Source organism: Excalfactoria chinensis, chromosome 10 (genome assembly GCF_039878825.1).
Source record: "Excalfactoria chinensis isolate bCotChi1 chromosome 10, bCotChi1.hap2, whole genome shotgun sequence".
Lineage (NCBI taxonomy): Eukaryota > Metazoa > Chordata > Aves > Galliformes > Phasianidae > Excalfactoria > Excalfactoria chinensis.
This window is the reverse complement of record NC_092834.1, coordinates 1,627,894-1,655,296: the sequence shown is the minus strand read 5'-3', so window position 1 is coordinate 1,655,296 and position 27,403 is coordinate 1,627,894. Positions and strand designations below refer to the sequence as shown.

At 52.1% G+C, this 27,403-nt stretch overlaps 1 protein-coding gene across 1 annotated transcript; it reads left to right on the top strand.

Annotated features, from left to right (window-relative positions):
* The first annotated feature begins 369 nt into the window (after positions 1–369).
* SMAD6 (SMAD family member 6) lies at positions 370–27,403 on the top strand. Its single transcript, XM_072345514.1, has 4 exons — positions 370–1,232; positions 2,941–2,997; positions 4,180–4,257; positions 26,479–27,403. Exons 1-4 carry the CDS (start codon positions 611–613, stop codon positions 27,018–27,020), a joined length of 1,299 nt encoding a protein of 432 aa, XP_072201615.1. The 5' UTR covers positions 370–610; the 3' UTR covers positions 27,021–27,403.

The following is a 27,403-nucleotide window of genomic DNA, read 5'->3' as shown; positions in this document are numbered from 1 at the left end:
AGCTGGGCTGAGCGGCGTCTCGACGGGCTTCTCCTTGTTTGCCTCGTGATTCTCCTTTCCTCGGCTTCGTGTTGCTGCTCTTGTTGGGTTTTGTGGTTTTTTTTTTTTCGCCTTTTTTCATTTTTTTCCTCGTTTTATTTTCGTCGCGGTTTCTATTTTTTTTTTTTTTTGCATTTTTGCTCCTCCGTTTTTATTATTGTTGAGGATTTTCCCCCCCCCGCTTCTTCTCTTCCATTATTTCATATTTTTCCGCCCCCATCGCCGCCTCCTTTTCATTTCTCCCCCCCGTCGTTTTTTTTTCCGCCGCCGGGGACGCCCCCCTCCCCCCCCCCCTTTTTCCTCCCCCGTTTTATGCCCTGGCGCTGCCCCCCCGCCTCGGCCCCCCCGTCCCCATGGCTCCCTGAGCCCCCCCTATGCCCCCCGCCTATGCCCTCCCCGCTGGGCGCTCCCCATCCCCTCCGCCGCCGCCTTCCCCCATGGTGCGGCCCCGCCGCGGGCCGGGCGCTGCGGGCGGCTCCGGGGGCGGCGGCTCCGGGGGCGGAGGCGGCGGACGGGCGATGAGGAGATAGAGGCGCGGAGCGGAGCGAGCCCCGGGCCGCCCTCGTATCGTATGTTCAGGTCCAAACGCTCAGGGCTGGTGCGGCGGCTTTGGAGGAGCCGCGTTATCCCGGAGAGGGACGGAGGAGATGGGAACGGCCAAAGCTCGGAGCGAGACGCCGCGGCGGTGACGGCCGAGGGACAGCGCATGGCACAGCCGCGCCGGGCGCAGGAGGGCGAGGGCCGCCCGGTGCGCTGCTGCCTGTTCGCGGAGCGGCCCGGCCCCGAGCTGCCGCCGCCTCCTCCACCCCCTCCTCCTCCCGGCGGCGCCTCTCCCCCCGGGCCGGGCGGAGGCGAAGCGCGGTCGCGGTTGGTGCTGCTGGAGCGGGAGCTGAAGGCCGTCACCTACGCGCTGCTGAAGCGGCTGAAGGAGCGCTCCCTGCACAGCCTGCTGCAGGCGGTGGAGTCGCGCGGCGGCACTCCGGGCGGCTGCGTGTTGGTGGCCCGCGGGGAGCTGCGCCTGGGGGGCGGCCAGGCGGCCCCCCCGCACCTGCTGCTGGGGAAGCTGTTCCGCTGGCCAGACCTGCAGCACCCCGCCGAGCTGAAGGCCCTGTGCGAATGTCAGAGCTTCGGGGCGGCCGACGGCCCCACCGTGTGCTGCAATCCGTACCACTTCAGCCGGCTCTGTGGGCCAGGTGAGCGCTGGGGGGGGGGGGATGGATTCCCGTCCGTTTGGGGTTCGGGAGCGTCGCCACGTGCGGGCGTTGGTAGAAGATGCTTCGTTTAAGGCTGTAGGAAACGGGTTCTCCCTCCCCCCCACCCTGTTTGGGGTTCCTCAGCCTCTCTTCGGGGACCCAGCAGTATGGGGCCAGGGGGGTGAGGGCACCTTGTTTGGGTTTTGGGTTCGTGGGGAAGGGGATGTCCCGTTTGGAGGGACCTCGTTTTTCTCAGCCCCAAAGTGGAGGGACCCCAGTCTGGGGAGCTGCGGGAAAGGTGCCCGAGTTTGGGACGGGGTGGGTAAGGAGGGAGGATATCGCCCTGTTTGGGGTTTGGTTTGGGTACCTGGGGGAGATGGGGCTCCCCTGTTTAGGAACGTGGGGAGGGACACCCTCCATATGGGGACATGGGGAATGTTTGGGCCTGGAGGAGATGAGGTTCCCAGGTTTGGGGGCACGGAGAGTGAACCCTCCGTGTTTGGGGCTGGGGCGGTCAGGGAGGGACTCCCCGCGTTTAATGTGGGAGGAGATGCGGTCCCTGCAGCTCGGGGCTGAGAGAAAAACGGAGGGGGGTCCCCAAACTCGGGGGTGAAGGAAGCGGAATCCCAGCTCTTCGGGACGATGCTCGGCTGCGGTCAGGGAATGCCTTAACGCGAGCGGTGTTCCCAGCGCTACTTTTACTTCCAGCAGAGAAAAAAAAAAAAAAAAAAACAACAACCAAACACAAAAAAAAAACGAACCCTTTGTTTAGTTCTCTTTGAATTTTACGTATATATATATTTTTTTCCACCTTTTTCCCTTCCCTTTTTCTTCCTCTCCCCCCCTCCCCCCGGGTTCCCCCGCCATGCGGGGCCGCCCCCCGCCGCCCGCCCGCCGCCGGCGCCAGCCTGGCTCCCGCCTGGCTCCGCTTATCGCGCCCGGGCGGTCCCCGCCGCGCCTTAAAGCCGCAGCGCCCCGGGGCCGTGGGGCCGCAGCTCGGCCTTGCGTGGGGCTCCGCTTTTTATTACCTTCCTTATTTCCCCCGATATTAACACTCCGAAGGACCTTTATTTTTTTTTTCTTTTATTTAAAATTCCTTTTGCAACGCGCTGTCGCTCCTGCCTTTGCATCGTTTGCTTGAAAGAAACTTCTATGCTTTGGGAGCAGGAGTGCCGCTTTGATTTCGGCAGCCACCAAACTTTCCGAGCTGCTTTCCTGCTGCGGTTGTTGTGCGGTGTCCCGCGCGTGGTGCAGCAAGCGGGGCCGTAGAGCCCTTAAAAGCGGAGCACCTTGCAGCCCGCTCTCAGTGCACGGCCCGGGAGGAGTGCGGTGTTTTTGGGAAGCAGTAGGTGGCTGCAGAGCAGCGCGGGGGGATGCTGAGGTCGTTGTCGGGGCTGTAACTCGGAGCAGCGGCCGCGTGGGGAGGGGGGCGGTGTTTTGAGCTGCATCAGAGCCGGTGTGTGCGCAGTGCTGGTGGCCGCACGGCGCTCAGGTGGCTGCATCTCAGCGAGTTGCACTTGTGGAAATAAAAACGCCGGAGGACCTTGACCTGGTGTACAGCCCCGAGTTATGCCTCACAGCAGCGGCAGCAGCGGCAACACCACGCTGCTGAGCTGGGCAGTGGGGTGGGACGCGGCGGGGGCACCTCGGGGCTCGGAGGGCTTTGCTCGTGGCCCAGCAGTGCTAACACAGAGCTCTGTTTTCCCAGAGTCTCCGCCGCCTCCCTACTCCCGGCTGTCTCCTAACGACGAGCAAAAGCCACTGGGTAAGTGCTGCGCTCCTTCCTGCCGCGCAGGGCCGGCCCCGCGTGGTCGGGCTGTTGGGGCTGCTCCTTGTTCCTGGGCAGGCGTCAGCTGACGAGCTTTGTGAAATTAATGAAGGCCGTTTATCATAGCAAATTGCCGTGCCGACGCACGCACGTCTTCCAAAATAAGACGCAGCGCTATTTTTAATGAAGGCGTAATGAGAGGTTGCGGCGCAGCGCCGTGTCTGCTGCCCTTCCTGCTGCAGGGCTGGGCTGGGGGCTCCTTGCAGGCAGCGCCGGCTGAGTTTGGGAGGGCGTTTTGCTTTTGTGGGAGATGGAAGATCATCGTGAGAGCGGTTGGCGTGGGCAGGCTGAGCCAGTGGCAGAGGGTGCATGCAGTGGTGTGCTCCTGCACGGTGCTCTCCTGCTCGGGGTGACTGCAGCCCTGCTGCTTCCTGACCCTGCATGCTCAGCTCTTGCTGCAGTAAATCAGGAGCCAAGGGCCCAGGGTTTGCAGTTGTGGTCAGGGCTGGGTCCGGTGTCAGGATGTGCCAGGGATACGGGAGTGCAGTAGGGGAGTGGGAGTGCAGTAGTGGAGCGATGGCTGTTGGTCTTGGGGGTGGGGGGGGTGGGCGGAGAAGAAGGGGAAAAAAAGGTGGGGGGGGAAATAAAGCGTTCGTCCCTCCTTGCTTCCCCCCTTACTGAGTTAATTCCATGCAGGAGTTGCTTGGGAAAGGTGGGGGGAGTGCCTCTGGCTTTGTTAAAACAACAGCCTGGGATGGCAGTGTGCTCTGCAGGCTGCGGGGCTGGGAAAATAATGGTTAATCTTTGAGCAAACAGTTGAGCACTTAATTAGAGGGGTGTAAGCAAGAGAGAATAACAAAGACTCTTAACTTGTTAAAACAAAGTTTCCTTCGCTTCAGCAAAGAGGAAGGAAGGAAGGAAGCAAGAATAAACAGCTTCAAGAATTTTAATGGTGATAATTAAGTATAGTAACTATGAATTGTTTAGAGGCTTAATGTAACCTTATCCAGTAAGCACCAAGTTCCTACTTGTTGGATCAGCCCGACTGCAGTTCTGTCTGTGGTTGGGGCAGTCGGGGCATTGCAGTGCATGGTGTGGGGCTGGAGGGGGGGCTGTGGGGCTGGGGGCTGCCAAGCGCAGAAGGACTAAATGGGCCCTTTGGGGTTTGTTTCTTTGCAGATCTCTCGGATTCCACGTTGTCATACACTGAAACGGAGGCGACAAACTCACCCAACATCACACCCGGGGAGTTCTCAGGTTCGCGTTTTGTGTGCTCTGGGAGTGGGGCAGGGCAGTGGGTGTTGTTGGGGTGCTCCTTGGTTTCAGTGGGGGGAAAAGGAGGGGGAGAGGTTGCTCAGAGCCCACGTGCTGTGATGGTGCTCACGTTGGGGATGTGTGCGTGTTGCTGGTGTGGTGGCAGCAGCAGATGGCACTGCTGTGGTTGTCCACGTGGTTGCAGTTGGATGTGATGGTTTCCATGGTCTTTCCATCCATAATGATGCTGTGATTCCACATCTGGTATGATGTTACCTGCAGCAGCTCCCCATCACATTGGGGAGAGCTTTGCTGGGCTGGGTCCCGCACTGTGGCACCCAGAGCTGTATTTGTCCTCCTGCAGTGGCCTGGGGCTGTGGCTGTCACTGGAGCCAGGTGGCACTTGGGGAGATGCCAGTGCTGCTGTTTATGGTGGGCAGTCAGGAGGAACCTGCCGTGGGGTCAGCCCCATCCCTGTGCCAGGAGCTTGGTTTGGAGCAGAGCTGTGGTGGGGATGCCGATGTGCACGGGGATGCTCAAGCAGATGGCACTGCTGCATTGCTTTATGGAGCACCAAAGCAGCACGGTGTGGTGTGTCCCTACACTGTGGCACGTTTCCCATGGGGGGGTTTCTCAGCATCTCCCTGCAAGGGCCCCCATTGCAGTGTGTGTGTGTTGGTTGCGTGCTCGGCACAGCCTGCGGCTTTTGTTGTAACCTGATCAGAGCCATTAATGACAGCGGTGGAGTTCTAAAAGCAGAAGTTCCTGGGGATGTCATGGTTTAGCTCCCATCGTGGCTGAGCTCTTTATGGGACATCTGGTGGGTTTTGGGGGAGAGAGGAGAGATTTTTAACTTGACTTGAACAATGCAATGATAACATGTGACCGGGACTGTATGAAACCAGATCCCTGCTCTCCCCCGGTGTACTTCCAAGTGGTGCAACTTTTAATAAGAGTCTGGGGCTGCCTGATTTATTTGTCCCCGGTGCTCTGATTGCTGAAAGAGGATAAGAGCTGTGCCGGAGTTAACCCGTGCGTGTCATTGCCAGAGGGAATGAAGCTGTGGGGCGCAGGCATGGTGCTGTGGTTCTGTGTTGGTTCTCCTTTGGTCAGTGTGCATTGTGGGCACGTGGCCCTCAGTGTGCACCGAGGGAACCGAAAGTGCGTTTGAACTCGGGTTCCAAAAATAAGTGAATTTTGGAGCTGGCGTGAGGCTGCTGCTATTTATTGCTCCGGCTTTGATCATCAAAAAGGCTTTTCCTACAAAAACCACAGAGTTCAGTGTCGGATAACAAAGAGCCCCATTCTCTTACTCGTTTACTTGATGAACTCTGAGGCAGGAAACGTTAGTGTGAAAAAAGCTCATCTCTGTGATATGTGGAGGAATTAAAGGTGGCTCTTTTTGAAGTAGACCTTCTCAGGGCTGTAAGCTGCTCTTAAAGCCTGAAGGAGCTGTCATTGAGCTGCTGGGATGGGACCGGGTGGTTCTGAGCATGGGTGGTGTCTCCAGGTGTGCCATGGTCCTCAGCTTTGAGGTCTGCCAAGGCTGGTGCTGCAGGCGCTCGGAGGTGAATCCCTGATTTCCCAGCCTTGAAGTTGGAGGTGTCGCTCCAGAGCAGTTCCAGCCCATGCCTGGGGACACGCTGGGGCTGTTTTGGGGTGTGTTCATGGGACAGACCTGCAGGACGAATGCTGGTTTATGGAGGGGGTTCGGTGGGCAGACTCGGGGGACAGCAGGGTGCTGCTGGTGGCAGCTCTGTGCCACTGCTGTGCTGGTGAACAATACAGACCTAAATGACCCTATTAAAAACCATGGGATATCCCCAACGTGCGGCGCTGCTGTGCATTCCTGGTAGGCTCAGCCCCACACATCTGTACACGTACCAGATGTTGGCATCCTGCCGTGTCATTCATGGTGGCACTGGGCTCTGCTGCAGGCAGTGCCGTGGCAGTGCTGTGGGATGCAGTCCCTGTTGGCTGTGGGGCAGGGCAGAGTGGATCTTTTGGAGGCTGTGGGAGCCGATGGAAGCATTGGGGCATTGGTGTTCATTGAAGGAAATGGGAAGAGTGGAGAACACTGCAGGGCGGTTTGGATTCAGCCCCATGGGACAGGCTGGTAGCATCTGTGGGCTAAAGTGGGGGGGTGGGTGGCATCGGGGAGAGAGAGGGAGCCAGGACTGAGCGGATCAGAGCTCATTGACATCTCCTGTGCCCAAGGCTCGGAGAGCTGCAGGGATGGCAGTGGGAGGTGGGGCTGTCCCATGCCCCTGGCTGGTTGTGGAGGGGGCACCGCGGGGTGTTCCTGCTTCCAGCAGTGTGTAGGATGAGCTCAAGGAAACATAGTTTCAAACCCACTGAATGGAGAAAGTGAACGTCTCTCTTCCTCTCCCCCCAGAAATAACAGGCTGCGAGGATTTATGCTAACAAGGAAATTTATGAAGATCCTCTGTGTTAAGAGTAGGAAAGGGGAAAAAAAAAAAGCCTATAAATATGTAAGGCGGATGTGTGTGGAAACTGGGCAAACACTGCCCTTTCCAGGCAGGGGGAGGGACAGTGCCATTACCATTCAGAGAAGAGGTGATATTTTTCCCATGGTGACTTCTGCTGGTGGGGACCAGGCGCTGGGCTCAGCTCCTCCTGCCCCCATTCTGCTAAAGGCAGATCTGGGCGTATCTGCATGGGCAGAGTAATCGCAGACAGATGTTTGTTTGGGCCAGCGGTGCTTTTGGTTTCCTTTTTCTTTCCTATTTAACTGCAGGCTCGCTGGCGTGTCTGACGCGGAGCAGTCTGTAACAATCAGGGTTTGGCCAAAAGCTTTCCTCGGCAGAGCAGCGCGCGCGTTGCCAAGAGCTACTTCTTTGATGCAAAAAAATACATCCTGGAGGTGCTTTGTCAGATGTTTTTATATTAAACATTTTTCCTCCATACTTTTAGTTTGCCAGTGGGAAATAAAAGCGCATCTATTTTCCAGTGTGCTTTGGAGAGGAGTTCTGGGGAGGTTTCTCCTCATGCTGCTGTGGATGCTCGGGTGCAGTGCAGCATCCTTCCTTTCATGCCAACTCCTATGCTTCTTTCTTGCTCAGGGGGGTTGGGGAGCCCAGAGAGATGTCCTTCCTGGGGAGGAGATGTGAAGATGGATGGTCCCATAGCTGGGTGGGCTTCTCCTGATGTAATGATGATGGTTTTGTTTCCTCCACCCACCGCAGGGCCAAAGACATTGGGGTTTCCCAGATGTACCCTTGGAGACTGTGGTTGACCCATTGGGAAAGCACCGAGTCTGTTCTCTACAGTGCTTGGTCCTGTGTGCCCCGCATCCCACGCAGAGGGTGCAATTCCAGCAGTGGCCAAACGGCTCTGGAGGGGTTTTTAAGGCAAGCAATAGCTGTCTGTAAGATAGCCTCTGGGTTGTGAGCTTGTGATGCAAGGGTTCTGGTCCTCAGACTGAGAGCTGAGCCAGGTTGGTGATGTGTGTGGGGAAATGAGTTTTGTGGAGGTTGAAGAGAGCTCTGGGGGGTTGGCCAGAGGTGGGAAAAGGAATTTGGGTGCAAAGAAAGGCGGTTTGTGCAGCAAGAAAGGATTGTTCTTGGGGAGTGCAGTGGGAGAATGCCCTGGCCCTACCAAAATGTCATGGGAGGTAACTGCAGCGCTGGGAGTGATGGGGCATCACTGGCACAGGTACATGGGACGGATTGCAGAGCTGGAATCTGCCTCTTGCCTTGCTTCCCTTGGAGCAGCGTCCTTCCTCTTCTGCTGCTCCTGCTTCAGCCCTCCAGCACAGCACTTGGGAAAATATGGATGATTGGAGATGTGGTGACCAATTCAGAAGAAGGGTAGAAGAAGGGAACAGCCAGAGCTGGTGTGCTGCACCATGTGTGGAAGAAGGGTGGTCTTACCTGTGTTGGGCCTCATGCATCATGCAAGGACTGCGGCTGCTCTGCAGATTTGTATGCATACAACTCTGTGGGACATACAGAAGATTTCTTGCAGTGAAACTAGTAGGATGCTGTGGAGCAAATGCAGCCTGTTGCATTTCTCCTCCTGCCCTTACCCAGACTGTGCTGGCTGTGAGCTGCTGGCAGGGCCTTTTCTGCATGCAAGCACTTGGAGCGAGCACAGTGCCCGATAAAACGTGTTTTTGTCTGTGGTTCGTGAGTGGTTGTGATGTTTGGCCTTGAATCACAGAGTAATCACAGCCTTCACTTCTCCGAACATCGTGCTTAGAGAAAAGGGGAAAAAAAGAAACATCAGGAAGTGAGCAAGTTACTTAAAAGTAAATTAGTCTAATCTTTGTAGCCAAAACACCGCATTCCTGCAGCCTATTAGGAGCGGCATATGGCTTTCTAGGTAGTAAAAGTGCCTTTGATGTCGCTGGGGTTGTGTCTCTGGGCAGTGCCTATCTGATGGTACGGCTTTGTTTGAACTGTGCTGCTGCAAGGGGCTTGCAGGATCCTGGACACACAGAGTATTTATGGCCTTTGAAAGCGGTGAATGTTTTGAAGGGGAATTTTGGCTGCTGACGGGGACCTGTAGAGAGAGGCGAGCATTCACAGTTACAGTCATAGGGTTTTTTTTATTATTATTATTTTCTTTTTTTTACGTGGCTCTTTGATGAGCAGGAGGTGTTTATAGGCTTGATTCATAACCGAGTTGCAAAGGTTTTCCATGGAAATAACTTATTAAATCCGCGGCGCTGAGCAAAGCGATTGAAGTCCATGGGCTGTGTGTGCATCAAAGGCTGCTCCTGTCCTCTCTGCACTCCTGCCCTGTGCTGTGCCTCCAGAGGATGCTCCCAGCCAAGCAGGGGGCTTGAGGTGCCTGTAGTGGGGGAAGAAGGAAAAGACTTGGGAAGAACATTGAGGAAAACATCAGCCGTCCTTCAGAGCTGATGGGTAGACCTGCCTTGCTGGAATGCTGCTTGTTTATGCACTCAGGAGTGAAAAGCTGCTCCCTTCCTGCTTCAAAGGCTACAAGGTGCTGCTTGGCTGCTGCTGCTGCTGCCTGTTTGGCCCTTCCCAGGTTTAGAAAGCCCAGCAGCATCGGTGTGTCTGTGCTGCAGGGGCCAAAAATGCTTCAGGTCCTTTTCAGCTGGAGGTGGGAACCATCCCAGGGGTTTTCAGACCCAAATTCCCTCGCGTAGCAAAGCCTTCTGCCTTGCACATGGGTGCTGGGAGCAGCCTGGCCAAAGCGCTTCCGGAGCACTTGGTGGTGGATGCCTCAGTCTATAAAAACCCATGAACAAAGTCTGCCAACAGACAGATCACGTTCCCAAGGAGACAAGAAAAGAGTCAGTGGAAACTTCAGAGTTTTACAGGAGACCTTTCTGTTGATGCTTGGGTTTGGTAGAGCTGCACTGGGCCGTGTGTCTGTGGAGCTGGCCCTTGCCTTGTGCACCCACGTAGCTGCTGTTAGCTGGGATGTGGAGGCTGGAAGAGAAGCTGGGGATGTCCTGCTGCAGAGCATCCTTGGTGCTGCAGTGCCTGCATCCCATCGTGGCACCCCCATTGGGAACCTCATTGCTCCTTTGTGCACACAACAGTGGGGCTCTGGTGTCAGGCAGGGTGTGGAGAGGGTTCCTTACTGCAGCACTGCACCAGTTTTATCTCTATATCCCATTAGAAGGAGCAAAACATGCCAGCAGAAGGGCTGTTTTTTCAGCTCTTTCCATTTATTAAGGTCTCGTTTGCTGAGGTTTTTCCATTCAGGGAGCCAAAGAATGTTAAAGACTTTTTTTTTCTTTTCCCTGAAGTTTGTTTTTTAACTGCTTTACTCCTTCATGCATAGTGATGCAATTTGCTGTTGGTCTACTCAGTAAAGAGCAAAATGCAGTTGGTGGTTTGCAGGGAAGGCAGCCATGGCCCTGGGGGCTGTGAGCACCCCTGGCTCTGCCCTGTCCACACTGACAGAACACAGTTGTGTCCTCGTTCCCATGATGTCTGTGTCTGGCCCACGTGTGGAAATGAGATGTTTGTGGATGGAAGGTCAGTGGAAACCTCAGCAAAACTCTGCACAAAGGGAAATGGGGGTTTGTGCAGTGCTTTGTCTCACCCTTAGTGCTGGGCTTCGACTTGATGCTTGCAGAATGGATATGGATGGATAAGGGCTAGACTGGCTGCTCTCAGTCCTGTGCTCAGTACAGGTGGTGTGGCCCTGCTGGGGTTGGTCAGTATTGTTTTGACTTGTCCAAAAAGTTATTTTTAAAGCCCTGGGGATCCATCCTTGCACTGTGCCACAGCACGGGGAGCAGCTGTTGGTGGGGAGCGCTGGGTGCCTTCCCCTCCATGTGTCCCAGGAGCACTCCTTGAGATTACATTTCTGCAGAAAATAAAAGGAGAAGTTGACAACCAAACAACAACAAAAAACAACCTGAACTTTATGAATCACCTGGGAAGCCAGTAAGAATTAGCAGTAACGAGCTCACTTCACTAGGAACGGGTGGCTGCTCCGCTGGCTGCCAACCATTTCTGAGGCTGGCTTGGTGCTGGCGTGCCCAGGGTCCTGCATGCTGCATCCTTCCACCCTGCTGCTGCTGCTGGAAATAATTGCGACTTCAGACAAATAAGTAATGCTCTGGTGGAGCTGCTTTTATGGTTGGGGCCTAGAGCTGGGTGAGGGTAGGGATGGATGCTGAACCTGGCTGGGGGTTTATTCCTCTGTCTCTCTCATAGGTTCCTGTTGTGCAGGTGAGGATGTGCATGTGCTGCACCCTTGTGTTCCATCTGCTCCCCTGCTTCATTGCAGGCAGAACAGAGCTGCTCGGGGTGCTTGTGCAGGGCTGTTACAGTTGGCCCTCCTGGAGCAGTGCAGGAATCTGATCTGAGGATGACTACACAGTAGTGTAAGGGTTAGAGTGGTCAGATATAGGAAGAGTCTGCCCAGGGAAGCATCCAAGACCAGGTTGGATGGGGCTGTGGACAACCTGGTGTGTTGCGAGTTGTCCCTGCCCGTGGCAGGGGTGGGAACTGGATGTCTTAAGGTCCCTTCCAACCCAAACCATTCTGAGATTCTGAACTGGAGATGCTGCAACCTCTGGGGGATGTGGAGGATTGAGGATGCTTCTCGGTGAGCTAGATGATGACTTGCATTTAGAACCAGGCACCAGCACAGATCCTTTTTATCATTTGAATCATCTTCATATACAGCAGGAGCTTCCCAACAGAGGAATCCATGCTAGAATTTCACTTGCTCTAGGCTATATCTGGAGGCTTGCACAGCACCGCTGGAAGCTGATAACCACCATCACCCACATGCTGCCCATTGGGAGCTGCCTGTCCCAGCTCCTTTACACCTGGCCCTAAAGGTGTGCAGCCTTACCATGCAAAAAGAGAGCAGCCCAGTTCCTGCTGAGCTGCACGTTGCGTGTGATGGGAGCTGGGGGTCGGTGGAAACTTCCACTCTGGAGGAGATGAAGGAAATTCCTCTGTGAGTACAAAGTAAGGTAAAGATCCTATGTGCGCCGTGAGTTGCTTTTCCCCCCATTGTTGAGCTATTTTAATGAAAGGGAAATGTCAGCAAAAGTGTGTTTTGAAGAAAAAAAAAAAATATAAAGTGCCACTCACAGATCGCTGGGTTTGGGATAGGAGTGCTGTGAGCAGCACCTTCACTGCTGAACCAGGGAAAGGCCAGGCTGGATGTGGCTCTGGGCAGCCTGGTCTGCTGGTTGGTGACCCTGCATGTAACAGGGGGTTGAAACTGGATGAGCACTGTGGGCCTGGCTGCAGCCCTTCATCCCTGCTGGGCTCATTTCAGACAGCTGCAGCCACCTTTGGCAGTCCTCAGGATGGCTCTGGTCCTGATCCCATTCCCTCCTGACCTGTTTGCTATTTAGTAAGCTCTGTGCTGTTTGAGTTTGGTGCTGCTGGGTTTTGTGCTGTTGGTGGTAAATGCCATTTCTGTAGTGGGAGCAGAAGCAGCTCACATCATCACATTGTGCCATCAGCTCTTGCTTCTGTTGGCCTCTAGGAATTTTGTGAACCTGGGTCATGTGGATTGTAGCTTGAAATGATCCTTGGGACGTCCCACTGCCCTTGTGTAGGGCTCTCAGTGCTTGTGGGGCAAGTGCAGGAGAAGAAGAACTTGTTTTTAGAAGAGGGTTTTCTTTTTTGCCTTTATGATGGATTTACAAGCAGAAAAGGGCAGAGGGGCTGCCAACAGCACGTGGGGCTGCTCTCAGCCCTCTTGCTTGCTTGCTTTGAAAACTGTGATATCTTGGTTGAGTTCTGTCTTAAAGGAAATCCACATTTCCACCCAGCTGTTGTGTTGTGCTCTGATGGAAACCCTTGGGAACCCTTTGCAATATTTCTAATCTAAGTTTACAACAGACATGCCCACATTTATTCTGGGACTCTCCCGGTAGCTCTTTCCTTTAGGATCTGCAGTGCAGGGTAGGCACTGAGCTTGAGAGCAATGCAAGGCGGCACACAGCGAGTCCTGCTGGGGTGGGAATGTTGCTTCTCAAACCAAAAAGGCTTTTGGCCATTGGTCATGTGAGCATCTGAAAGCTTTCCCAGCATCAGGATGGTGGCAGGGCACAGGTTGCCTGTGTCATTTTGCAGGCATTGAAGTGCTGTGGCCAAATTTTGTGTGTCTGGACCCTTGTCTTTGATGTAATTGCATTGTTAGGAGGTATTGCATGGGGAATTGGGGCTTGTTGGAGCTGCTTCGTGCTGCTGATGACTGATGTTGAATGACCCAGGCTTCCTCTGTAGCTGGTGGGGCAGGCAATAGCTCCTAAAGCAGACAATATGAGAGCAGTAAACAGTCTCAGCTCCGAGTTAGAGCTGTCTAAATAAACTCGGTGAAGTCAGTTGAGTTACCGTGAATTTCAGGACAGTGTGTTGAACAGGAGCTGGCCACCCTTGTGTGCAGCAAGGAAGAATTTGCTTCAGAAAAGGATGAAAATGGGATGGTGATGGGAGAAGTGAGTGCAGGTGGCTCAGTGCTCCATTTGTGGTGAGCTCCCTGCTGTCCTTGGAGAGCTGTAGAGGGTGGTTTGCCTCCAATAGCAGTGGTCACTGAGGGCGCTGGGGTAGGGTAAGGAATAAAAGCTAACAGTGCTTCTAGAAATGCGGGGAATGCAAAAATGTTTAAGTGATTTAATAGGAGAAAACTTTTATTTAAACACTGAATCAAAGAGCACCCTTTCATCTTTAGACCGTCAGTGTTTGAACTTGCATCCAAGTTCTTTTCTGGGCTTTCTTTGCACTTTGTCATCTGTGACGATGCGAATAAACTTCCAGGTCTCCATTTCCATTTGTTGTCATTGCCTCAGACACACCTAAATGACAGCAGAGGAGAACTGCTACGTGTGTTGGTGTGTTGGTTAGTTGAAAAGACCTGCATTTATTGGGAGAACATGAGGTAGAAACCACCGTATCCAAGCAGAGCTCATAAAGCTACACTGCATTTCCATATGGGAACCACCCTGACTATGGATGCGTCAGTCAGCATGATGCTGTTTTTCCATCACGAGGGAACGCTCACCTGTGAGAAGGCATCTCAGGTGCTGTGTGTGCAGAAGCCAATGGGCAGATATTTGGCTTTGGGTCAAAGCTGGCAGCCAGCATGCAGCTGTAAATTGTTCCGTTTGGGGGTTATAATAGTGCAGTGCATAGGCACCCTCTGCTTGGGGGCGAAGGTAATTATTTCCTCCTTGCTCTGATGCTGGGAAGACCCTGAGCTCCACAGGCCCTCCATCCCAGCAGCATTGTGGTTGTGCCCTCCTGGCCCAGAGTTCAGTGTTAGCATGGGAGACGTCCATGTTTGTGTTCCTCAAACATCCCAGCATGTGCCACGCTGACGGCGTGCCGTGCTCCGCTGCTGAGATTTACGCTTCCTAAGTACATTGTAAAAATCTTATAAAGTAGCTTAAATATTTACAGAACGAGCATTTAAGGAAATTCTGTTATGTCTCTGAAGGAGCTGCTGCTGCATTGGGCCCATCAGATCGTAGCTGTTTGCTTCTTTCTTATTTCTTTTTCTAATGGTCTGACCTCCAGGAATGTCGTCTTTTTATTTTTTTTTCACCTCAGTGTTTTTAAGCAGACAAACAAATGGAAGTTCATGCACAGGAACCTATAAATAATGTTAATGGCTTGGCCTGCGTCCTCCAAAGCCAGGAAATGTAGAAGCATGGCAGTGGGCTGGGCTGGCCATGGCCTGGGCTGAGAGGAGGTGGTGGATGAAGGGTGGGCATTCCAAAGGTGTTCTGTGCACAAGGAGTGGGGGCAGGGGCAGCCTGAGTGGGGAACTGCAGCAGCTTTGGCTGTGGCTTGTAGCCCTTGTGGTTGCAGGCTGCTGTGAGCAGGAGATGGTATGGTCATGATCATAATAGGATGGCCTGGGTTGAAAAGGACAACAATGCTCATCCAGTTTCGACTCTCTCCTGTGTGCAGGGTCACCACCCACCAGACCAGGCTGCCCAGAGCCACATCCAGTCTGGCCTTGAATGCCTCCAGGGATGGGGCATCCACAGCCTCCTTGGATGATGGAGCTGTAGGGTTGTGATAGAGCTGTAGGCTGCTGTGAGGCATCCCCCTCAGCATCCTCTTCCCAGGGCTGAACAAACCAAGGGACCTGAGCTGCTCCTCACATGCCTTGTGCTCCAGATCCTTCCCTGTCTTTGTTGCTCTCCTTTGGAAGCAATCTCACTGCTTTCTGTCCTTCCTACATTGCAGCACCCAAAGCAGATGCCATGCCCTGGGCTGGGCTGCCCCAGGCAGAGCAGAGCTGGATCACACTGGGCCATGCCCTGGGGCAAGCTCTGCAGCGCTCAGCTCCTTGCCTGCTTTGCCTTGCAGTTTGCCCCGTGGTGAATGTTCCTTGTGCCATCAGATTGCATTTTGCAGTTGAGCGGTGCTGCCTCTTTCATCCCAGCCCTGGTGCTGGCAGCCCCTCTTGGGTGCTCCCCAGCAGCACTTCCCAAGATGCACGTTTCGTTTATTTTCCTCCTGCTTGCACAGCAAACGGATGTTTAGACCCAAAAGGAAATCAGGTCTTTGCTTTCTGGGCTCCGCGTGCAGCAAACAGCCCTTCAAAATAAATCCAGCCTCACCATGCCAGGAAAAACAGCGGAGCCAAAACGTTGCAAGAAAAGAACTGTGCCTTCTGTGAAAGCTGTCCTCTTTTGCTCCAAGTCTGCCTATCGGGCCTGTTGTTTTTAGGTTTTGTTTTGAGGTTTTTAACCCCATGAGCCCATATTTCCAAAGCAAAGGGGTTCAGTGCTCACTGGATGCCAGATTTTGCCAGCTGCAGTGTTGTGTCCAGGATGCTTCCTTGGATGCAGGAGCTCTTGGGTGGGATATGAATTTCTCCTTGTCAGTCTGGGGTCACTGCTCGAATTGGTGCCATGCTGGGTTCACCTTGGGTGAGGCGGCCCTGGGGCACAGCGCTCCCCGGGGTGTCCCCAGTCCCCGCAGGGCTCCCTCTCACAGGGGATTTTTTTTGGCCAGAGCTGTGGGAAGAGCACAGCCTATCCCAAGTGAGTCACCGTGGGCAGGAAAGGAGCTTGGCAGGTTTGGAAAAGTGGCCGGGAGGGCAGGCGCTGCCCTGCCTGCTCCAGCATCCTGAACCGCTGGTACCCAGCATGGGGGGGTGCACCGGCCCCAAAGGTATTGCTTAGGTGGGCAGCAGAGGCCTTCCTTTCAGACGTTGTTTTTTTCCCCCACCCCTTTGGAAATGCAGCCTCTCGCAGTCATGCAGTCACAGTTAAAATAAGGTTTAAATTATGGGGCTGGCTGTGGCTTTTTCCCTTTCTTTCAGAATTTTTGCCAACTTGCAATTTACTTAATGAAATCCTGCTATTTCGTTTAACGGGGATATTTTTTGCAGATGTTGATTTAACCCAGCTTTATAAAATATGTGAACTGTGCAGTTTCTTTCCTATTTTTAACGGTTTAAGGATTCGAGCACAGCAACATGACCAAATTTTTAGCATTCATAGAGTGGTTTGTTTGTGCCATGCAAAGGCTGAGCTTTAAGGCTGAGGCTTCCCGTGTCGCTCCTCCCCATCACAAACAGCCTGAAGTGTTGCAGTCATGAGCAAAATGATCCAAAGGAGGAAAGCATCCGGAGCTGAAAATGTGCTGCTCTGTGAGTGCATTTCTGCACAAAAAGCCGAGTCTGATCTTTACACTCAGTCGTTCTTCAGGCAGTTTTCAGCTGGGGTTTCTTTACATCCAATGTGTATTTTGTATAGAGGAACTCCAGGGGAACGGAAAGAGCCACGAGTCTCTTTGCAGTGGTTGACAAGCTGTGTTTTTAATGTATTTCCCCCCAAAAGCCTCACTTTATAGCTCAGTTTCCCTGGAGGGGAGAAGTATTCAGCATTCCTCCATTAGCACTAGGCTGAGTGTGGGGCGTGCATTCTTGAGCTCATTAACCCACAAGGAAGCTCTGCTCTTGGTAATCTCCCTGTCTTTGATTTTACCAAGAGCCTGACCTGCTCTTTTTCTGTTTTACCCCCTGAAATGGGACTAACGGGGCTGTCACTGATGGTGGAATCTGATGTAGCACACACCTTCCACTGCAGCATCTCCTGGCCATGTTTGACCATCCAAAGGCAAGCAGGACTGTTGGGGTGGCTGGGATTCGTGCGGCAGCACAGGATGCATCCCACTGACTTGTGTGTATTTTGGTTGGTTTATTTATTTATTTATTTATTTTAAAAGAAACTGTGGTTTTCCGTAACGAAAACAAGTCCTGCATGGCCAGGGAGGGGAATGAGAGTGAGTCACCTCCGCTCGCCCTGCACAAACCCTCGGTGAGGGATGGGACATCACCGGGAGATGGAGATGCCTTCAGGGACTCAGGGAGGCTCTTGCTATGCTGCTGCAGGACTGCCAGCGTTGTGGGTTTCATGGAATGGGAGGCAGGAGCAGCCCCACTGCCTGGCTGCTGGGGTGAGGGACCAGCACAGAGCGCGGATCCTGAGATGCTTGAGTCATTGTTTAGTCTTTGCTTGAAGTGGGAGTGAGAGCCTATGGATGCTGGCCACGAGCGTGTTGGTGGAGCGAGCCGCTAGCTGCAGGGAAGGGCTGGAATGGCCCCAGAAAATGTTTACACATCAATCCATGAAGCAGCTATCGGAAAATCTGTCTGTGTGGGTGCAGACACAACGCACGCAGCCCTCTGCACGTCCCTCCCTGCGCCGGTGTGTGGGTGAGGGAGGGCAGGAGCCGTCTGCATGGCCATGGCTTTGTGTTTATCTCCACCAGATAACAGCCCCGGCACCTTCCTGGCAGGTTTTACCCCTTCAGCTCGCACACAGTGGGGGTTGTTTCCTTGCAAAACAAAGGCTCCCCGGATCCTTAAATTCTGCAGCAAAAGCTCTGTGAGATGAGATGAGAGCAGAGGAGGCCCGGTCTGGTGAGGCTGGCTCAGCCAGCAAGGCTGGGAGCTTTATCTGGGGAAGGATCTTGGGCTTTGGCCAGTGAGAACAAAGCCTGAATTTCCATTCCACTCTCAGCCCCTGCCTGGTTCCCATATATGTAAGGGCACTGGGAAGGAAGAAAAAAAAAGGAAAGCAGCAACCTATGTAAAGGCTGCTGGGGGGAATTGGGAAGGTTGCAGGGAAGTGAAAAGCAGAGTCCTTTTGAGGACAGAGGGTGGGTTGGGACGCAGGACTCACAGCATCAGATTTTGGGGGGGAAAAACAGGTTTTTGTTCTCCCAGCACTCATGGGTTGGGGCCTGGGGGCTGTGCAGGGCCTAATAAAACCAGTGGTGATGTTTGCCTTGGTTTTGCTTGAGTTCTCCTCTCTGTGAAGTATCCCCACTACTTTGGTTAGGAAAAACAGAAGAGTATGGCAAAGCTGTTGCATTGGCAGCTGGCTTTGTTTGCCATGTTCTGTGCAAGGGCTCTGCCCCACAGATCTCAGTTTGTTGGAGTTTTGGGGGACCAAGAGGTCCGACCTTGGGGAACTGTTGGGCTTTGACCTTCTGAAAAGAGCAGATTTTGGGAAGGGAAGAAGCTGAACTGGAATATGGGGCTGGGGGTGGTGGGAGATGGATTTTACCTGGTGTGGCTTCTGCAGGATGGCCAGGTGTAGGCATCCATCAGTCAGAAGGATTATCCAAAAGAATGCCTTAAAAATATCCACTGGTTTTCTTCTTCTGTTGTAGAGTCATAGAATGGCTTAGGTTGGAAGGGACCTTAAAGGTCAAAGAGCTCCAACCTCCAGTTGGTAATGGCAGAGGGTTATGCTTCCAGCATCTCACGTGGTCCTGCTGCTGTGCGGGTGCTGCAGGAATGATACCAAGTGTGGGCAGTGGGAGGGCTGGAGCATCCTCAGAGGCTCTCACAGCCCCGGTGCTCTCAGCACATCAGCATCCAGCTCCCCAGAGCAGCTCCATGACCCAACACCACAGCTGTTACAGGCGGAAAGCCCCTGGTTTGGTGCTGCTGGGAAGTGGGCAGCGCTCAGAACTGGTCATGGAGCTGTGGGCTCTGCCTGCGGGGCACAACAGAGCAGAACTGTTCCCATTTCTCTTCAGAGGAACCTACTAATTAGGTCTTGCTTTTAAAATGCTTTGAAGCTCTCGAGTGAAACTGCTCCACAAGCAAAAACTATTATTATTCATGAACGCCCCTTTCCAGAATCTCTTCTGTGGGATGCTCTGCATTGCTGCAGTTTCCAGCTCTGGCCATAGAGTGGATGATTTTCCTCCCTAGGAGCATTGCTGGGGATCTTGGAGAGCACGGGAAGCTGCTCTGACATTGCCAACCCCAAAGCCAGCAGCAGCAAATGGGTTTGAAAGTGAGCAGGGCTCAGCAGGGCTCAGGATGTGCCAGATTTTCAAACTGTGGTCATTTGGAGAAGATGCAAACTTGAGAGTGTTCAAGAGTGAAAAAAAGGGGTTTTCTTTTCCCCAGTTCTTTGTCACAGCCTCTCAGACTCCTTTCCTACTGAAGGCCCTCAGGGAATGAGGCTTTTACCCTCATTTGAAAGCATTTTGTGCCGCACCCAGCAAAAAAAAAACAACAAGCCAACCCCTACTGGGCAGGAGTGGGAAGGTTTTCAGCAAATGAATGATGGTGTGGGAGATTGGTCTGAGCAGCCCCTAACCCTGGGACTCGCAGGACTTGGATGGACCCAAGGCTGGCTTCCAGAAGCTGGAGGGGGGGGGGGGGGGGAACCTCAGCCAGATTTCAGCTGATGACAGGTCCGGTGCTTTCATAATTGGCAGCAACTGCAGGTGATTATGTTTTGGGCTGCTTTTGAAGAGGTATTTACATTGTTGTGTGCTAAGCCCTGCGTGCCAGGCACAGCATGGCCACGTGCACAGCCCAGGAGCTGAGGTTACCCTGGGAATGCTCAACCCAAAGAAATCTCCGTGATCTCCCTGAATGTTGCCTTCCAAAGTGATGCCTAAAAACATCAGTGGGAAAGACACGAGTGGCGCTTCTAAATGGTTGGGTTCTTTTTTTGTTTGCTTGGTAGGTTTTGTTTCACCTTTGGCTGAAAAGACGTTTGGAAACTGCGCAGGGGAGGTGGAAAATGAAAAAGTGAACTGCTAAAATACCTTCAAACATAGTCTGGAGTGCATATTGAATGGATAGAGAGAGTGCATTGGAAAGAAACCACTTGAGTTTAGCTTGAAAATAACTTAACCAGTGATGCTTACGAATTCCAGGGCAGAACTAAACATGGCATGTGCTTTTCTTTGAAGGATATAAGAAATTAGCATGAGCTGATGATTTTACAGAGTGGTTTCTTTATGCAGAGAAAATTGTTTTCATCCCCATTCTTGGCGTTGGCTCCTGTCCTGTGTTGCTTTTGTTTCTCGGGCTGCCATGGAAATGTCCCCCCTTCCCCCAGCCCTCTCCACGCGCCTCATCCACTGGCTCCTTTGCCCGCCAGACCCTATTTTTTGAACTAATTTAATTAATTAACCCAGCGCAAGTGTTCTTCTGAGTTAATCATCTGCTGGGTTAACAAATTAAATAGGCTCATGAAAGAGGCTGGGGGGCACCAAAGCTCTGGTCCAAGGTAAGGGGTGCAGGAGGAGGACATCACCAGGACCTCCTGCTGGGGATGGAGGAGCTGGGACCCTTTTGGCCACAATGGCGGTGACACGAGATTAATCACAATAGGAGGTCACGTTCTTGTTTAGTTATGGGCGTGAGTAAGGCTGAACTTCTGTGTCTCTGCCAGCCCTGCAAAGCAGCAGCCTGGCAGGGAGCGTGGTGGTTTTAACATAGGGAAGGTGTAGAGTGCTGTCCTTGTGAGTGACTGTGGCTGTTGGCTGGAGATTTTTCCAGGGACTGAGTTTGTCTTGGTTAAAGCTGGGATATTCAAGCACCCTTCAGTGATTCTGGACATGAAGGAGAAGGTGCAGGAAGAAGCTGACAGCCATCCAACCTCCTGCTGCCACCCAGCTGTCTTCTCCCATTCTGCTGCCCATTGTCCTCCTGTAGCTTCTTGACTCATCCAGAAAAGGATGGAGCTGCCCTTGTCCTTGTGGATTTCTGCTTGGATGCAGACCTGCTGCCAGCACACCTCAGGTGTCACAGAACCACCATGGGATGGCCACCTCCATCTGTTTGCAGGTGGACTTTGGCCATCACCTTACATATATACAGTAGAGCCAACATTGGAACGCTCCTGTGGGCTGATGAAGCAGCTGCTAGCCAACATATGGAACATAGAAAGCTGGGAAATTGTCTTTGGAATCCCACCCCAGTGATCCCAGCAAGGGATGGACGGGCAGGACAGTTGGCACAAGGGCTGTCCCAGTCTGGGCATCCTGTTCTGCTCTTGGCTGCAGCCGTGGGCTCACAGGGGGCTGGGTGACACATTCCAGCTGAAACTTGTAAGGCTGAGGTATTTTAAGTATATTGGCTTAGCGAAAATGGTTGTGAGCTTTGCAGGGGCAGATTGACAATTAATTTTTTTTTTTTTTTTCTTTGCAGGGCCATAAAAATTCCATTTATGCTGTGGAAAGTTTTAACCTCTTCCTTACCCCTGGAGCTTGTTTCTAAGGGCATTAATCAGGGCTTTGAGCTGATGGCTCCCCAGTGAGCTGTTAAAAGCTTTTTGGGAAATGTGTGTGTTCCTTGTGCCAGGCTTTTTATCTGGACCTCGTTCACAGTGAGCCATCCTGCTGCCATGTGCTGGGCTGCAAACACGCTCCTGGGCTGCAGGAAAAGTAGGCTGAGTTTGTATCTAATAGGGCTCAAGGTGGGATAAAATGGTGGGAAGAGCTTGGCCATCGGGCATCAGGTGTGCTGGGCCCATGGCAGCAAGTGATTCAGGAGTGCTGCAGAGAGGTGGGATGTGAACATGGGAGACAGACCGAGTCCTGGGGACACGTGCAATTGTCCCACTTGATCCCCTCAGCAGTCATCTAGGGCTCCTCCAGGTGCCCCGACATGCTTGGAGTCCCCATCATGTTTGGAGCTTGCAGAGAGTTTTCTTTGAATGCGTTCCTTTCTTTGGGTGGCTTGCCAGTGTGTCTTGAACAAGCCACAAACAAGATGGTAATGGAGGGGGGGGGGCTGCTGTTCTCAGTGGGCTCTGTTTGAAAAACCAACCTGTGTGATTCGGGGCTGTTTCATGAGGAATTGGTGCAAAAAAATCAGTGTGTTCCTCCCTGCAGTGAGTGAACAGAACACACGGTGTGCTGCTGGGGGTGGTACTTGGGGCCGCTGGGGCACGACTTCCTTTTTCACCCCTCTTTCCTTATTTGCAGCCATATATCACTGGGGCCCCATTGCCACCAAGGGCTGATACAGCAGGGTTGTTGGCACGGGTCAGTGTTTCAGTGGCACACCCGATCTGCCCATGGTTCCCACCCTGCCCTTAAGAGCAGCATCAGGCAGCGGGCAGGGACAGCACAGTGTTGTGTTTTGGGAAAAGAGCCTGTTTTTCTCTTTTAACAAACTGCTTTGAACTGCCCGAGTGGCTCCATGTGCTGTCCAATGACAAAACACCCCAAACCTCCACTTATTTTTCTTTACCTCCACTCTTTCATATGGAGCAAGCACAGAGTTTGCTTTCTGCACGCCTTCTACCTGGCTCCCATTTGCCTGAGACCATTTCCCCATGAAGTTCTGGTTTTGATTCCCCCGTCTCACTTCCTATCTTGTTTTTTTAATCTCAGATTGTTTGAATTTCCTTCTGGATGCGCCTGCTGCAAGGCAGCGCTGCAGCAGAGGAAATGGGGACTGGGAGGAACGAGCCCATGAGTAAACAAGAGCCAGAGTTTGAGTCTGTACGTGGGATCGATGGAGGTGGCTTTGATGGGGAGATAGCCCTGACGCCAGCCAAAATGTAGCTGTGAGTTGGAGCTGCCTACAATGATAGTTGTTAGAAATGCGGCGTGTACCATCGAGGGAGGCACGGCGGGACTAAAATGTTTTTCTTTCTTCCAAAAGGGAGGCAACAAGCACGCCTCTGTTCCAGGGAAGAAGGGAAAAAAAAAAAGAAAGAAAGAAAGAAAGAAAGAAAAAGTGTGTTTTCTTGTCTGTGCATAAAGGGCAGCGTGGAAAGAGAGGAGGAGAAATGGGATATTTATTTAAATTGCAGGGGGCTTGCTTTTCTGCCGGCCGCCCCTGCTGTCTGCTGAGTGGTAGCGGCTAATAGCTGGAGGCGAAACTAATACTTGGCAGCGGATAAGACACAGCACAGGCCCCCTTGTACGAGGGGCTTGCTAAAGTGCTTGCTTTATGTCAGGGCTGTAAGATGAGTTCATCTTCCCAGGGTTTGTTTGAGTGCACCGGGAGATAAAAGGAGGTGAGGAACCCAGCCCGGCACCAGGAGGGTCCTTGGGGCAGGACTTCTCCAGTGAGACCAAGTTATTTCTTCTCAGAGTGTTTTATTTGTGCACCGATAAGGCATCTCATAGTTTAGGTGCATTGAAACAAAAGATATTAACAGCCTTTCCCTGTTTGGAGCACGTGATATATCAGCATCTTTACCAAAATGCTTCCAATTCCTGGAAAGCAGATGTGGCACGTTGGGGATACCCAAAAGGCAGATGTTCCTGTAGCATTGGTGCTGCTTTTCTCCTGCTTTGCTCCCCCCAGTGGGTACCTTAACTCACAAAACACCATGGGAACCAACTGGGGGCATGGTCTAGGGAGGGATGTGTGGTGGGGGTGGGTTGAGGTTGGACCTGGTGATCTTAGTGGTCTTTTCCAGCCTAAATGATCCTAATTCTGCTCCTGCTCCCCTAATTTGTTCAGCTGATGGGGAAACCTGAGTTTTGAAGTTACCTCATTCTTAAAGGAAATTTAGAGACAAGTGGGAGTTTCTAAAAAGTGGGATAAGAAAAAATAAGAAAAAGCCTCCTTACCTGATGGGTATGTGGGGCTCCATGGAGGCTGGGAGGTTAAGAGATGCTACCAGCCTTTGGGCCCCAGATGAAAAGCTCTGAGTTCGTCTGTGGCCCCTCCAGCAACACTTGGATGGGACAGCAGCAACATCTGTCATTTGGGAACAGTACTGGGGGCATCTCAGCTATCTTATGTTCCATCGGAGGGGTGATGGGGAATGTTGTGATGCACTTCCTGGTGACATTCAGGTGCTCAGCACCTTTCCTGCCTACTGTACTGCTGTTCTCATCAGTTATGAACTCTTTCAAATGTTTCATGTCTCAAAATGTGGGATTACTTGCTTCGTAATGAGCAAAGCACTTTGACATCTGCATGGTGGTAGACCAAGGGTTGTTACTGGTTTTCACCCATGCTAAGCTCTTCATTTCTGAGGGTTGTGCAGATGTGGCTGAGGACAGTTTTGCTTCCGGAATGTTCAGCTCAGTGAGTCTGTTGGCGTCAGGTTTTTGATAATAAGTTTGGTAAATAAAGCTTTTGCAACCATGGTAGACGTGCTGCACAGAGACTCCAAAACTTTTTCTCACCAGATCTCAGTGCGTCATGTGGGCACTAGGAATCTGATGTTTTCTAATCCAGAATTAGATGTGACTCTCCTCCTCTAGACCCCCTTGTTCCCATGGCTCGTGCTTTGCAAGGCAGCATGATTTATTTTTGCAGGAGTCAGATCCAGCCAGCATTGATGAGCATCAATGAATTGATGAGCGTGGATGTGACACATTGATCCAGCAGTTGCCAACCCTTTGGAATGCTTTGGGTTGTTCACGTGGGCAGCCAGAGAGATCTGGAATGGAAAAGGAAATGCCAGTTGTTGCCCAAAGAGTAAAAAATGGAAAAACCTTTGTGTTGACTGATCTTCGTTGTTGGCAAAGGGCAGCGTTTGGAGGAGCTTATTGCAGCATGGCAGTGAATGGTTTCCAGCCCTTTAGAGAAATGTCGTTCCCTTGCTGCTTTGCTACGTGTTGTTGGTGCTTGGGTGCAACGCTTCCTCAGGGGCGTTACGTTATTGAACCTCAGTATCCCTAAATAGAGCCCACCTGAAGCATGGTCCTCCTTTATCCTGGCCATCTCTGTTGGGTTTAGCTGCAGGCCACACATTTTCCCATGGCTTCAGGAGGCACAGCACATCAGCTCCAGAATCAGGGGGCAGAGATGATGTCTTTCTCCTTAGTGGCAGATGGACATAAATGCTGGTAAACTTTTCCCAGTGGGGCTGAAGTCTGTTATTGCTGCAGGAATTCTTTCCCAGATCTGGAGAAAACATACATCAAAATGGGGCTCTTGGCACCCATGTGGGGCTTTATAAATAGTTGCAGCAGGCAGTGGGGAGAAAGAAGGGGATCTGGCATCTTGGGGGAGGTTTGGACCTCATGGAGGGCTTGGTTGGGGACCATGAGCATTGCCCACAGCCAAGGGCATCCCGCCAGCTTTGCTGCCTCCTCGCTTGCTCAGTGACCCCGCCTCCCTCCCCTTAAATTTGCACAGTTACAACTCAAGTTAAACTCTAACAAAGCCGCTTAATTCAAAGATCGCTAATGGGGAGGAGAGCCCATTACCCTCCAGGGGAATTTGAGCCTGAAAAGAAATGGGGCTGCGGGGATGTGCTTGAAATCCTGTGCGTCAATGGGGTCTCTGAAGCAAAATAATGGCATCACTCCACGTGTGAGTTAATCGGAGCTGATGGCACGGATGCAGAGGGGTCAGCAGGCCACAGGCGCGTGATATATTGTCAGGGAGCTTAATGCAGGGCTGGCTCATTGAGGAGCTCCTTGTTGAAATCCAAGAGCAATTTTCTTTTAACTGAGGGTAGGAGTGAGGCTAATGTCCAGCAAGAGGTTAATTCGCCCTCTCCAGGGCTGAGGTTCCCGTGTTCCTTCCGGAGGCACCATAAACACTGCAGTGAGCTTTGAGCAAATTTCGGGCAATCTGTGTGCCTTTCATCTTCCGTGAATGTAATTCCTAGAAAAAGATATTTCTTGTTCTGGAGAGAATTCCAATGGCTTTGTAGGATGACATATATGGTTCAGAGAAACTACTCCCCATTGGCATGAAATGCCTTCTCCAGTTTCATGCTCCCCATGGGAACACTCACATTGCTGTCAAGGAATATTACATGGAGGAGATACTGCCAGGTTGTTCATCTGAACGCTTCATGGACATCCCCAGCGTCATGGCTCCATGAATGTTGACCTTTGGAAATGAGGGTGTGGCAGCATGGGATGCAGAAGGAGCTTGGGGACCTGCCAGGCTCAGGGGTGGATGAGCCATGGTGCAGCTGTTGGGTTGTCATGGCACTATGGGCTTCTGGTGCTGGAAACTCAGAGGGTGGTGACGCACTGCAGCAGGTTGCCCAAGGAGGCTGTGGATGCCCCATTCAAGGCCAGGCTGGATGTGGCTCTGGGCAGCCTGGTCTGCTGGTTGATGACCCTGCACAGAGAAGGGGGGTTGAAACTGGATGAACATTGTGGTCCTTTTCAACCCAGACCATTCTATGATTCTGTGACAGGAACAACTCTCGAGTACGTGGGATCCTGACGTATGGAGGCAGGATTGAGCAGTAAATTAAACAGAAGAAATTGTTGAGCCCCATGGGATCCGGAGAGCAGGCCACTGAATCACCAGGCTTTGCTTGAGCCTTCTTTCCTGTTGGCATTTGACACAATTTATGAAATACCAGCTTTGGGTTACGGACAAGCTTTGCGTTAGAGATGTTAATTGATAATGAGCTTTGGGTTGATGACGCGTTTTGAGTTGAAGGACAAACCTTGAGCTGAACTCGAGTTCTGTTCACGTGAGCAGAGCTCATGGGTGGGAATCGCCGTGCATTTGCCCTCCATGCCTGTCTAATCAGAGGTGGTCAGAGCAAACCTGACTTGTGCTCTTCTTTCCCCACAGATGCCAGCACGTCGCCCGATGCCGTGAAGAGGAGCCATTGGTGCAACGTGGCCTACTGGGAGCACCGGACGCGCGTCGGCCGCCTCTACACAGTGTACGAACAGTCTGTCAGTATATTTTATGACCTACCTCAAGGAAACGGCTTCTGCCTCGGACAGCTAAACCTGGAAAACAGGAGCGAGACTGTGAGAAGGACTCGAAGTAAAATCGGTTACGGGATTTTACTTAGCAAAGAACCGGACGGTGTGTGGGCTTACAATCGCAGCGAGCATCCCATCTTCGTCAACTCCCCGACACTGGACATCCCCAACTGTAGGACTTTGATAGTGCGCAAGGTGATGCCGGGCTATTCCATCAAGGTGTTTGACTATGAGAAGTCCTGCCTTTTGCAGCACACTGCAGAGCTGGATTATGCGGACGGGCCCTACGACCCCAACAGCGTGCGGATCAGCTTCGCCAAGGGCTGGGGGCCGTGTTACTCGAGACAGTTCATCACTTCTTGCCCGTGTTGGCTGGAGATCTTGCTCAGTAACAATCGATAACGGTCAGCCTCTGACGAAAGGAAAACAAAAAAAGAAAGACACAGACTATCCCAAATATCATCTACCTAGATTTAATATAAAGTTTTATATATTATATGAAAATATATATTATACTTGTAATTATGGAGTCATTTTTACAATGTAATTATTTATGTATGGTGCAATGTGTATATGGACAAAAAACAGAAAATGCACTTTGGCTTATATAATTCTTTCAATACAGATTTAAAGAAAAAAAAAATTATACAGCAAAAATAGGAGAGAAAAGCCCTAATTTTGATGTATGGTTTTTTTGAAATATTATTAATACCCAGACAAAAAGCTAATACCAGTCACTCATTGATAATAAAGTATTCGCATTATAGGGGGGTTTTTTAATTGTC